The sequence below is a fragment of the Alligator mississippiensis genome, chromosome 13 (assembly GCF_030867095.1).
Source record: "Alligator mississippiensis isolate rAllMis1 chromosome 13, rAllMis1, whole genome shotgun sequence".
Classification (NCBI taxonomy): domain Eukaryota; kingdom Metazoa; phylum Chordata; order Crocodylia; family Alligatoridae; genus Alligator; species Alligator mississippiensis.
Genome location: NC_081836.1, coordinates 40004058 through 40017552, shown reverse-complemented (window position 1 = coordinate 40017552; position 13495 = coordinate 40004058). Strand labels below are relative to the sequence as shown.

Sequence of the window (13495 nt, the reverse complement as noted above, 5' to 3'; positions counted from 1 at the left end):
TTGTACAGGACATCAGGCAACCTAAGAGTCAGGGCAAATATCCCCACTCCCATTCCCACCACCTAGACCTCTTAACTATTGAAGCTCATAGTGGATTTTTCTTTCCTCTAAAAGATATGATGATTAAAATGTACAAAAGAGTGAAAACAACAGGTGGAGAAAGTTGCGACATAAATAAGCATGTAAAAGTCAAATAATCCAGTTCCCCACCCTGAACAATATTTCTATCAAAGCCCTCTCTCTCTCTCTCTCTCAAGATCAAATGACCAATATTTACCTGTTCTTTTTCTTGTTTCTGCTGTTCTCTTCTTTTGCGCTCTTCTTCATCTACCTTGCTAATGATAATATATCTTTCCTTCTGAAATTAGTAATGTAAAAGTATTTTAGGAATAACTATACACTAAAGTGAAGACTAAAACCTTTCCAACATTAACATATAAAACTAACCACAATTTGCCATCTGAATGTACTACAAAATTATATTTCAGTTATTGTATTCACAGTTCCTAGCAGGAATTGCCTTGTAAACAAAACACTATGGCTGCTTACAGACATCGGGGGGAAAAAATTCCACAGCACTTTACTTTCAGCTTGGCGCACCCCTACACTGAGCTCAGCGCATGCCCAGAAGAGGCATCACATTAGGTTTGATGCCAGCTCATCTAGCGTCTATATAGATCGTGTGCTTCAGCAGGGCTTTTTGGCACTTTTATCTAATAGCCGATTGAATCAGCTATAAGATAAAAGTGCCAAAATGCCCCGCTGAAGCACGCTATCTATACAGACACTGGATGAGCCAAGTCAGACTGACACACATCCTTTTCTGGTAAAGCACTGGTTTTGGGGTTTGTTTTTTTTTAAACATGTCTGTCAGGGGCATTATTATAAACCCTTATCCTCACCTACCTTCACCCCTATGGATTTATTTTAGCAAGGTTATTTGAGCTAAAGTTAATTTTTGGTTGAAAGGAAGATGCATAAACATTTTCTCCATAACTTAGAGAACCTTAGAACTTTTTAAATAAACACTTCACAGATAATACTTATAGTCTTTGGAAGAAATCAGTATATTCTGTAGCTGCTAACAGAACAGTAATCTCACAGGGCAATAATCACATTTGACCCCAAACCCTCAATGAACCACGTGCCAGATCCATTACCTTAAAATAGTCAGTAGCTCTACTCATGTATCAGTATTAAAGTTAACACTGGAAATTATGTTTCCAATCATTATTTTAGAATCCATTTATTAAAAAGTTATTATAAAGTAGTTTATCATAATTTAATAAGAAATTTTAAATGTTTGCACAATAAAAACTTGTTTGCCAGATAGAGCTTTAGTAGCTCAAAATTTCACTAAGACTTCAGTTTCTTGCCCTTACATCAAACAGACGTATAAAATATTAAGATAGTTACCTTCTCCGTCTCCAGAGTTTCAACATGGATACCTTTTGGATATCTACAGTAAACAGGAACAAGCAAACTAAAATTAATTACTAATTTAGCAAATAGGGCACTGAAGCTACACCTTTAGAGCACCTTTTAGTTGAAATGAAAAGGGGAAATTCAAATTAACAAGGTATTAAATTTCACCAGCTTGCACGTCTGAAGTGCTTTAAACCATTGTTGGTGTTAAATTCTATTGCGCTGTTACACACTGTCTGATTAACTGCTACTGTGAAATCTACAGAAAGATCTCTATCAAAATTTCAATGGGACTTCCTCAAAGCACTGGGTCCCTTTGGGCAAATGAATAAAATTAGTCATAATAACGATAAAATACTGCACTCATATGTAGTATAAATGTTAAGGACAACTCTGAGAAAATCTACTTGTTAAATAGTTAAGATGGAACTCAGGCCAGCGTCCAGGATTAAGGACAACAAAAAGTCCTTTTTCAAGTACATTGGGAGCAAGAAGAGAGCACCAGGCAATGTAGGGCCCCTGCAAGACGCAAATGGTAATCTTATGGCTACGCCAGACAAGAAAGCTGATATTTTTAAGTTTCTTTGCCTCTGTTTTCTTGAGCAGGGACCGGGACATCCCACCTACCAGAGGTAGGGACAATCTCGGGGATAGCTCTGTCAGGCCTTCAGTCAGTGCAGATGTAGTTAGGGATCTTCTGGAAGGGCTAGACATTTTTAAATCTGCAGGTCCAGATGCCCTCCACCCAAGGGTGTTGAGGGAGCTGGCAGGGGTCATCGCAGAGCCCTTGGCCTGGCTGTATGAGCATTCGTGGTCATCTGGCCAAGTGCTGGGGGATTGGAAACTGGCTAATGTGGTCCCAATTTTCAAGAAAGGGAGGAAGGAGGACCCAAGTAACTATAGGCCTGTAAGCCTCATCTTGGTGCTAGGGAAGATCTTGGAGAGAATCATCAAGGAGCATATCTGTGGGGGGCCTGCAGGGGAGATCATGCTCAGGGGCAATCAGCATGGGCTCATCAAAGGCAGGTCCTGCCTGACCAACCTGATTGCCTTTTATGACCAAGTAACTAAATCCTTGGATGATGGTGTCACCGTGGACGTAGTCTTTCTAGACTTTAAGAAGGCCTTTGACACCGTCTCTTACCCCATCCTCATCAATAAATTAAATGACTGTGGCATTGATGCCTACACAGTTGGATGGGTAAAAAAGTGGATGATGGGGCACACCCAGAGAGTAGTGGTGGACGGGTTGCACTCAACCTGGCAAGATGTGAGCAGTGGGGTACCCCAGAGCTCGGTCCTCAGGCCCGCACTGTTTAACATCTTCATCAGTGACTTGGACGAGGGGGTGGAAAGCACCCTGTCCAAGTTTGCTGATGACACTAAGATGTGGGGCAAGGTGGACACACTTGAAGGGAGAGAGAGGCTGTAAATAGATTTAGACAGACTACAAAAGTGGGCAGATGAAAATAGGATGGGGTTCAACATGGATAAATGCAGAGTGCTGCACCTTGGGAGAAGGAATCCACAGCATACATACAGGCTGGGGAGTTCCCTTCTTGAAAGCACAGAGGTGGAAAGGGATCTTGGAGTCATTATTGACTCCAAGATAAACATGAGCTGCCAATGCCAGACCACAACCAGCAAGGCCAGCCACACCTTGTCATGCATCCAAAGGTGCATCTCAAGCCGGTCCAGAGAGGCAATACTTCCCCACCATGGGACTTTGGTCAGGCCGCAGTTGGAGTACTGCGTCCAGTACTGGGCGCCACACTTCAAAAAGGATGTGGCCAGCCTGGAGAGGGTTCAGAGGAGGGCCACCCACCTGGTGAGAGGGCAGCAGGACAGGCCTTACGAGGAGAGACTGAGGGACCTGAACCTGTTCAGCCTCAGCAAGAGGAGGCTGAGGGGGGACCTGGTGGCTGCCTAAAAACTCATTAGGGGGGATCAACAGCAAATAGGTAGAGCCCTTTTCTCCTCAGCACCACCTGGGGTGACAAGGAACAATGGTAATAAGATGATGGGGAATAGGTTTAAGTTAGAGATCAGAAGGCAGTATTTTATAGTTAGGGTGGCCAAAATCTGGAACCAGCTTCCCAGGGAAGTGGTCCTCACCCCTACCCCGGGCAAATTCAAGAGGAGGTTGGATGATCACCTGTCTTGTGAACCCAGCATTCATTCCTGCCTGTGGCAGGGGGGGGTCAGGCTAGATGACCTGTTCAGGTCCCTCCTGAACCTAGCTACTATGAAACTAAGACATCCCAGCCCTATCCTCTTACTCTAAGAGCTTCAATTTTGTTACCAAAAAAACATAAACATTCACACATATGCAGAGTTCAAGCACTAAGCTTTTGAAAGGAAGTTTCTTCAAGATGAAAACAGCCACTTAAGACAATGCTTTAGACCAGGGGTGGGCAAAATGACCAGGTTACAAAACACCTGGATGCAGGAGTAGGGGTTGACATCATATACTTAGACTTCAGGAAGGCCTTCGATACAGTATCCCACACCATACTGGTGAACAAGTTAAGAGGCTGTGACTTGGATGACTACACGGTCCGGTGGGTGGAGAATTGGCTAGAGGGTCGCACCCAGAGAGTCGTAGTGGATGGGTCAGTATCGACCTGGAAGGGTGTGGGCAGTGGAGTCCCGCAGGGCTTGGTCCTAGGACCGATACTCTTTAATGTCTTCATCAGCGACTTGGACGAGGGAGTGAAGCATACTCTGTCCAAGTCTGCGGATGACACAAAAATGTGAAGAGAAGTAGACACGCCGGAGGCCAGGGAACAACTACAAGCAGACCTGGACAGGTTGGACAAGTGGGCAGAAAATAACAGAATGCAATTCAACAAGGAGAAATGCAAAGTGCTGCACCTAGGGAGGAAGAATGTCCAGCATACCTACTGCCTAGGAAATGACCTGCTTGGTGGAACAGAAGCTGAAAGGGATCTTGGAGTCCTAGTGGACTCCAAGATGAACATGAGTCGGCAGTATGATGAAGCCATCAGAAAAGCTAATGGCACTTTATCGTGCATCAGCAGATGCATGACGAACAGATCCAAGGAGGTGATACTTCCCCTCTATCAGGCGCTGGTCAGACCACAGTTGGAGTACTGCGTTCAATTTGGGGCGCCACACTTCGAGAGAGATGTGGATAACCTGGAGAGGGTCCAGAGAAGGGCCACTCGTATGGTTAAGGGCTTGCAGGCCAAGCCCCATGGGGAGAGACTGGGGCACCTGGACCTCTGCAGCCTCTGCAAAAGAAGGTTGAGAGGCGACCTTGTGGCTGCCTGTAAGTTCATCACGGGGGCACAGAAGGGAATTGGTGAGGTTTTATTCACCAAGGTGCCCCCGGGGGTTACAAGAAATAATGGCCACAAGCTAGCAGACAGCAGATTTAGACTGGACATTAGGAAGAACTTCTTCGCAGTTAGAGTGGCCAAGGTCTGGAATGGGCTCCCAAGGGAGGTGGTGTTCTCCCCTACCCTGGGGGTCTTCAAGAGGAGGTTAGACAGGCATCTGGCTGGGGTCATCTAGACCCAGCACTCTTTCCTGCCTATGCAGGGGGTTGGACTTGATCTATTGAGGTCCCTTCCGACCCTAGAATCTATGAAAATGTGGCCCGCAGGCCGGACGTGACCTACCAGGCCATTCTATTTAGCCTGTGGGGCCCCTAAAAAATTTAGAAAAAAAAATCAATATTTATCTGCACCTGGTTGCCTGTCATGCAGCCCTCAATTGCCTGCCAAAATTCAGTAAGCAGCCCTCTGCCTGAAATAATTGCCCGCCCCTGCTTTAGTCTGTGGGTTGCTGTTTGGTTTTACCCTACTGTGCAGAAATAGACGCTAGCTGTTCAGATGTTCAGCAATAACTATGCACTGAGTATCATGCTATTACGTGACCACTATAATCTGCCACACTGCACTACTCAATTAATTTTACTTAGAAATAGAACAGATATGCTCAAAATAAAATAAGAACATTCTTTTAATTACCAATTAACTCTTTAACCTATAAATATCCGCTCAGTTTCATGTTATAAGATAGTATTTTCTAAGGAAGTCTGATACACATTGCATTTAGATTAATTATATCAACTTACAGATTCTCATTTAAGAAACTGCATACATATACAGTAATGAAAAGTTATAAATAACTTACTTCCAGCTCACTGTCTGATAAATTAATTTCCTCTGAAATCTAAAAGCAAAAAAACCCAAAAAAACAAAAAACCATGTTATTAATGACTATCATACATAATTATTGCAGAATAATCATGGTAAAAGAATATCTAATTCTAATATCTAAAGGCATTTTTAACATAAAGCAATTAATGGTATTATCAGTAGCCATGACTTTTGAAGGAGCTTTAGCAAACTAGAGCTTGATTTCAGACAAAGTGATTATATATTAAACAATAGTTACTAACAGTACTTCCACAATTACCCCTCTGATAAAAGTTACTTGCTAAAAAGTAGTACTTCATCAATTACTTAACTTTGTTTTTCTTACTAAAACCTATTAAGAGCTATACCCGTGTCCTTAGTAATCTGGTTAGTTCAGTAATTTCATCCTATTCTTGCTTTACCCAGTTCATAAAACACACAGTCTAAGGCTTCCAAATTTTAAATCACCACAAAAGCCACTTGCTAGTCAAACTTATAAAGCACACCAATTAAGATGGCAATGTTTTAAAAAGGAATCACAGTAATCAACAGGAAATATGCCAAAATAAACTAGATTTATTGATATTGAGGTTTAGATAAAATCATTACTCATTAGCAAAAGCACCTCTAAATCTTAGAGAGAACTTTAAAATGACCAGCAGCAGACTTCTACCGTACCCAGATGTACTGATACTACATCATAACTTCAGAATTACCACACAAAAGTTTTGCTTTTTAAAGTACAGCATGATATCCAGGCAAAAACAAAGCTCTGTGCCAGCATGCCAGCTTTCAGTATTCAGTCCAACTTAGTCTTTGGAACTAAGTATATTGAGATCTGCCATAAATTTCCCCACTCTATACCTCCTTACTAGGTCACATGTATTTTCTGATACAGGAGAGGTTTGACCATTTACAAAGTTTATTTTCAGAAGCTGACCCTGTGCATGGCTCCAGTTCCAAACTTTCATTTTCTTCCTTCTTTAAGAAATCTTCTATTCGCTCCCTGGAAGAAACAGATTAAGCAGATCAGTTTTTTTCCCCCTTGCATTAATATAACCCCTTACTTTCAGAATGATATAAATGCTTTAATAATCTATTAATACTTATAAGAACATGTTTAGCATAGACACGCTGCTACTGTTTATATTGACTTTGAAGAAACAGTAGTATAGAGACAAATGTTAATACCTTGGGTTACAAATTAAGAAATCAATGGAAAACAGACACAAACGTAAGTGCTTGTGAAGCCCAGGAGCACACATGACCATTTTTTTTTTTTTAACTAAGATATTCACACACTGACAACTGGATTAAAACTGTCTCACTGAATATTAATGATAAAGTCCTTTGAACGCTGTCACCAGGCAAAATGAAATAACCAAGAGACACTTATATTGAAGACAAAGTATTGAAAGATCCCTAGTAGCAAAAAGATAGTCTGTTAAAAAAAAAAAAACAAGAGTTGCACATTCCCAAACAAAAATTCACTTAAAGGAAAGTATGGCTAACAGTGTTCCATTTCGTGGCAAGATTAACAAGTTGGATCAGTAATTGTGCAAAAATTAAAATTAAAAAATTGTGCTCTACCACCTAAGGAACAAGGAGTATGTCAGGATAGCAATACTTTATTTTTCTACTTACACCACCCTCTCAATGAATTTTTTCTGATCTTCAGGAATTGTCACAGGACATTTTGTGGCATTAGGAGAAATATATGACAGGGAACTAGCACCATTGGCTTGAGAACGTTTTTCATCATACTGCTCCCGTAACTGTCTTTCTTCTTCCTGATTTAAATATGGTATTCCTAAAACAGACATTGTAATTTGTCATCATCATTAAAGGCATTGCAAGATTGTTTAGTTCAGAAAAGCTTGATCATTAGATGCAACAGATTTCAAGTTATACTCAAACAAAAAGACATCTGTACACTTCTAGTGTATCTTCGATCTCTTGTTTCTTCTCTTCGGATGCAGTGGATTCTTTTAAGTGCCAACCACAACAGCTGGCACCTTCAGGATTTGTTAAGTTAGATTGCAAGATCAGTGCTTCTATGAGTCTTACAGGCAGACCCACCTATCTGGAACAGAGCCTCATATAATTTGATGGACTTTGGGGTCTGATGCCTCTGATGGTTTCCCAGGCATTACCACAATTATCAAAAATACTCTCCTTTTCCATGATACTTCCAAAAAACCTTGAAAATATTTAGTTAGGCTGCACTTGTGCCAATGTACCTTCTACTACTCTGGGCAAAATATGCTCAAAACAAGTAGACACTACACTTTTTAAAGCAAGAAAATCTCAATGGGTACAGCCATTTTGTCATCGTCCGCCCTCCCCCCACAAATCACTGTATAAAATCCTGTCTGCATAATTAAGATACTAGATAGGCTATGACCTTACACATTTTACGAAGAGGTGAGATTACATGCCAAAAATCAGCTACCTATTTTATGCCCGGGGGGGGGGGGGGGGGGGGGATATTGTTCTAACAGTTTTAGAGGTATTGAAAGATGAAGCTTACCATTGCGAAAAACTTTATTAAAATCAAATCCTTGGTTTGCTAAAAAGTCTATACTTGAACTCTGAAATGAAAAGAAATAGCTTTATAATTAAAATTTTATGTCAGTGGTAAATGAAGTAAATTTGCTGAAACCAGCTTGGGTTTAAAAAAAAAAAAACAACAAACATTCTAGCTCCATTCTTTTTTCATAATTACTGTGACTTCCCTTTCTTAAGTTCATAGAATTAATGTAAATTTAGACTATGCAATAAAATAATTTATAAAAGAAATTATAACATTTAATGTAAAGGGACTAGCATCATAACTCTCCAGAAATATGGTGTCAGTTGTTCTTAGATGGTCTGTGATTTTTGTATTATGGATAAATATATCCCAAGACCTAAATACTAAGTCATAATAAGTGGTCAATTGTTTGAAGAACAGCATTTGAATAATTACCAAAACAATCCATGTTAGGATTACATAACACTGTTTAGCTATTGAATCACAGGTAATGTGACAAATGAACCAAGTGACATTCTAAAAGCCCTGAAGGAGTTGCTTTAGCAATGAGAGAGACTTAATATCCAGGACAACAGGGAAAGCAAGAAGGCAGTAGTCTTGGTGGTAATTAGAAATCTGAAATATTACTGTAAATGAAAATGTTCATTGAAGCCAGTGATGAAACCACAGCTCTTCACTTATGATAACTATAAGAAACAGATGCTCCTTTACACCAAACAGCAACCTAAAACCAAAAAGCAGCTTTTCTCAAGAGCAAAATAACAGAGCAGGCCTCTAGTGCTGGATGAAGAGGATTTGGGACTGAGCAAGAAAACTGCCCCTTGTTTCATTCCTTATATTCAGAGAATAGGAGTTTGTTTACAAGAAGTGTACAAACAAGATACCATAAGCAAACTTCAGTTTCTCCTAACCCGAGCAACCTACAGAACTAATTCACTTGGGTCAAAACCTAATAGGAACATTATAACAGGATTTTAATGACAAAAAGCAGGGAAAGCAACAGAGTGAGCGAGTGAACGATTATTCTGTATATAACTTGCCGCAATAAACAGGAAATACCAGCTGGTAAGTATCAGCGCACTGATATCTTGTGCTCTGTCAAACTACAAGGCATAATATTTGTTTATGCAAAAGAGTTCAGCATCACAACTGTCCAGAAAGAGTTGGGTTAGAAAAAACAAGCATACAGTGATACCATAAAGCTGCTTTGTTTTGTTTGTTTTTTTAACACTTCACTCTGGCTACAAATTCTGGTCTTTCATGCACTACTTTTAATAAGGGAAATGATGCAACACAGAAGGGACCCAACTGCTGTGGCTGAATCCCATGGACAAAGAAATCCTATTAACTGTTCACAAAGCAACGAGTTTTGGGAACAAGCAAGCAAACAAAAAAAGCCATCATTGTGAGTATCAGTGTCAGCTCAGCTTCAGAATGCATCATTCCTGTACCAAGAGGCTGACATAGTTAAAGAGCCAATTAAATTGACAGTAGAAAAAAATATTCCTAAGTATTTTAAAAAAATAATAGGAGAAAAGAATTCCCAAAATATACAAAAACTTTTTTTTCCACTAACCTGACAGACAAACTTGACATCTGGTGAACTTCTGTTGAAGGGTTTTGGAAAAATATAGAAATTAAATGACTTCATTATGTACCTGTGAAAGATGAGAGCTATAAGTCAGAGAGCTTAGCAATATTATCAAGTAAAAACATCAAGAAGTCAAGGGATCAACATACTTCTCTTCCGTGTGATCATATTTAAAAGTGCAAAGGCCAAACTGAAACAGCAAGAAATCCATGGAATGCTGGAAGGAAAGGGAAAATGGAAGTTAAAAAAAACAAAACCACCAAACAGTTAGAAAGCACTTTCAAAGACAACTATAAGGCAACTCAGGGAAAACGTGATATTCCTTGGCATGAATTACGTGATTCACAAGTAGTTTCAAAGGGTGTTCATGCCTCAAATGCTGTCCCCAATTTCTTTGGTTTTACAACTTAATCCTTAGTTTCTATTCCATTACTAGACTCAAAACCCAGTCAACTCTGAATGACAGTATGCATGAAAACAGAGGAACTGGCTGTATTGTCAAATACACAAAACCAACAAGACAAAATGGATAACTATTCTACCTTCTTGTAGTTATAGAAATATTAAGTAAAACATGAGTGTGATTTATTTAATTTAGTAAAATCTTGACTCTCTTGACTTCTCTCTCCAGTCATCCTAGATCTAAGATCTGAATTGTTATTAAAGCACTACCAACTTCCAGAAGCAGATCCAAGATTTTACACAGGCGGGTGTGGGAGCAATGACCAGCAATGCAGGAACTGTAGCCCCATGTTCCCAACCTCTAACTGGTGACAGAACAGTCCTTCAAAAAATCAAGTCATGAACCCTTGTAAAACCCCCATTTCATATGACAGAGCCGGGGCTTCTGTTTGGTGGCTTTTTTCTCCTTTGAGCACAGGATCAGATACTGTATTAACATAAATGATGACGTTCCCCAACTACATCCTATTGGTACTGCATACAGGTAGCATCGATGCACACAGGCAGAACCACTAGCAGAGACTGAGCACAGATGTTTTACAATCGCGCCATCAAGCACTTGACTGCTAAAGCAGTAGCAGAAAGCTCTTCAAAAAATAAGCAGTGTTGGAACTTCATAATAATCATAGCACTAGGCTACTGAAACTCATCTATTGTTTTAAAGTGTATACATCTAAAGCAGGACACACTGAAGTTACAAGCCAGAAGGCTCAGGGGGAGTTAATACCAAATTTCCTGAGTACACAGCCCTGCTGGGCATGCATTTTAGTAGTAGCTGGGCAAGTGACAGCTCCTTTCATCCCAGGGGCCCCCCGAGCAAAACACAGCCCCATTCAGTTCTGATCTGGCTCAGTGGGGAACAAGTGTGTGCACCACCCCACAGCATTGCTTTTGTCAATAAGTATTTTGACCCAAGAAGTGTAGCAACTTCTGTATTGTATAATCAGGCTAATACTGGATTCTACAAGCAAAGTTAGACAGTAACCACATTTTATTCATGTAGTTCAAATTGTTCTCTCTGAGCCATATTTAAAAGGCAAGTAAAAATCTTCTGGTCTCCATACAGTGCCTGACATCACACGCTAATACATGCCTGAAATAAATGGGGATAATATGAGTTACGCTATGCCACCTACAAAGAAAGGCAAAATGTTTCTGGGGTTACATTGAAAAGTTACCTTTTTAAGTTTCTGGTATCTTTCTTCTGGTGTGTCAAAGCCATTGGTTAATGCACTAACAGATGGTCCATCACTGATGCCTAAAAATTTAGAGAATAGTTTTATTTTACTGACCCTCCTTAAAGAGAGTAAGTGAAAAAAGCACCAAAAGCTGGGTTAAGCAAGTTGCCTCTACTTAAGGTGCAGAACATCGTATCGCAGCAGAAAGGTCCCATTCTGTTAAAAGCACCTTTCCATCAGGGACGAAAAATGCATCTTGAAAACACAGATGCTAGTTAACTGCTGTCATTCAAAGCTCAGTGAACTCCCAGCAGACAGCGAAGCTACGTGTGCAGAGCGTATCTGGGAAGGCTGTGCTCTGCCCTACGCCTGCAAGGTACAGGAGGCCGACATAGCAACCTGTGAGACTGGCAACACAGCGCCGAGCAGCCCTCGCGTTGCCGAAACCAGGGGGCAAGGGGATGAGTGGGAAGAGGGCTGCCCTGGCTGCGCTTGGGCATTTCCTGACCCATCTACGTCTCCTGCTCTGAGGCAGCCGGTGCTTTCTCTCTCCCCCGAAGCCCCCGCAGGAAGGGAAGGCCGCGCAGCAGGGGCAGGTGCCCGCAGCCCCGGGCCGCGCCGCAGCTACCTGAGAACTCCCCGTCGATGGCCAGGAAGTCCGCTTCCTCCACGGCGTCGTACACTTTATTCAGCGTGTCCTTAAAGTCTGCGGGGAGACAAGGACCGCGCGCCTGAGCCCCACGCCCGCCCCGGGAGAGGCCGGCCGGCGCGGGGTGCCCGGCGCCCTCCTGCTTCGGGGCAGCCACGGCGGCTGCAGCGCCGGGGACACAGGCCGGGGCCGGGCCTCAGGGGCCACCCGCTGGGCCCCGAGCAAAGTGGGGGAGGGGGAAGGCGAGACGCGGGCCCACACCCCGGCCAGGCCCCGCGCCCGCGCGTCGCCATCACTCACTGCTTCGGATCACCTCCATGCCCGCGGCCCCCGGGCCCGGCCGCGCCTGCAACCGGCTCCGCAGAGGCCAAGCGCTTCCGGAAACAGCCCCTCCCCCGCCCACGTGGGCGTTCACGTGACCGCGGCGAGGGGCGGCCGGCCGCCATCTTACCCTGCCCCTCTGCCGGCGGGGCGGTGCTCGCCTCAGCTGTGGCCGGCCAGGCCCGGCTTGCGCACGCGCTTCTTGGAGCCTCTGCGTGTGCGCCGGCCCGGGACGAGGTCTGGTTGTGTCTCCTTGCTGTAGAAAGCGGGGGCGAGATGTAACCCCCCGTCAGGAAGGGTGTCCTTACGCGGAGATGCTGATTGTTGCAGGCGAGGTTTGTCCCGCCCAGGTGGAGAGGAAGGAGGTGAACGCAAGTGTTTTCGTCTTGACCTGGCCCCATTTTGCAGCGTTAGGTCGGAGCCCGGAGTCTGAGTGCACGAGACGTGTCGTTTACTCAAAACGCGGCTTTTTTAGGAAAAGTTTTCACAGCGTATCTGCAACCAGTAATGTGTGCATTTTAATGAAAACATCCATCTGGCAATTGTAGGCGTAAAACATTCAGGGCTTGTCAACCAATGACCCACGATCCAGATCCAGTCTGATTTAGTTTACGTTTTAGTAACGATGCGCTGACCCGTGCTGCCGCCCGGCCTCCGGCTCTGCAGATTGTTCTCCCCTCCTCCAGACCACTCAGCTTTTGCTCGCCCTCGCCGCCAAATTGGCCTGTCCGACTCTTGCCTGCTGTGCTTTTCAGCAGCACGTTTTTCTGGGGAAGGCTACCTTAGGGAGATCAGCCCTTGAGACAGCAGGTGATCAGGGATCCTCTGATTAAAAAATCCCCAATCTTCACATTGAAAAAGTAACTCAAAATCCACATTTTTCTGTGATTAAAATGAAACACTACTAACTATGTATCTTATCTTTTTATTAGTGGCATTTTATTTTAATCTCAGAAAAATGTGGATTTTGGGTTACTTTTTGAATGCAAAAATTGGAGATTTTTTTTTTTTATCAGAGAAAAACCCATGATCCTTGGTGATCAGTGTCCTGCAGTGGCAGGTGGATTGCAAGCACTGGCCCATGGTTAGAAGAGGTTGCTGGCCCTTGACAGGTGCCCTGCCCTCTGGTTGCCATCTTAGAACCAGAGATCCCACCCCATAAACCCAACC

At 42.9% G+C, this 13495-nt stretch overlaps 1 protein-coding gene across 2 annotated transcripts in view; it reads right to left on the bottom strand.

Moving 5' to 3' along the window:
- PARN (poly(A)-specific ribonuclease) overlaps positions 1–12414 on the bottom strand; it is a 136932-nt gene extending 124518 nt beyond the window's left edge. For both annotated transcript variants that reach the window (XM_014610789.3, XM_006257847.4), the window contains exons 1-11: positions 12305–12414; positions 11984–12061; positions 11356–11435; positions 9865–9932; positions 9701–9782; positions 8122–8182; positions 7236–7401; positions 6532–6597; positions 5587–5625; positions 1417–1459; positions 278–358 (exon numbers count right to left, since the gene is read on the bottom strand). In XM_014610789.3, the coding sequence (XP_014466275.1) occupies positions 278–358; positions 1417–1459; positions 5587–5625; positions 6532–6597; positions 7236–7401; positions 8122–8182; positions 9701–9782; positions 9865–9932; positions 11356–11435; positions 11984–12061; positions 12305–12323 (783 nt within the window). In that variant the 5' untranslated portion in view covers positions 12324–12414. The remainder of the gene's footprint in view (positions 1–277; positions 359–1416; positions 1460–5586; positions 5626–6531; positions 6598–7235; positions 7402–8121; positions 8183–9700; positions 9783–9864; positions 9933–11355; positions 11436–11983; positions 12062–12304) is intronic.
- Between the last annotated feature and the right edge of the window lie 1081 nt (positions 12415–13495).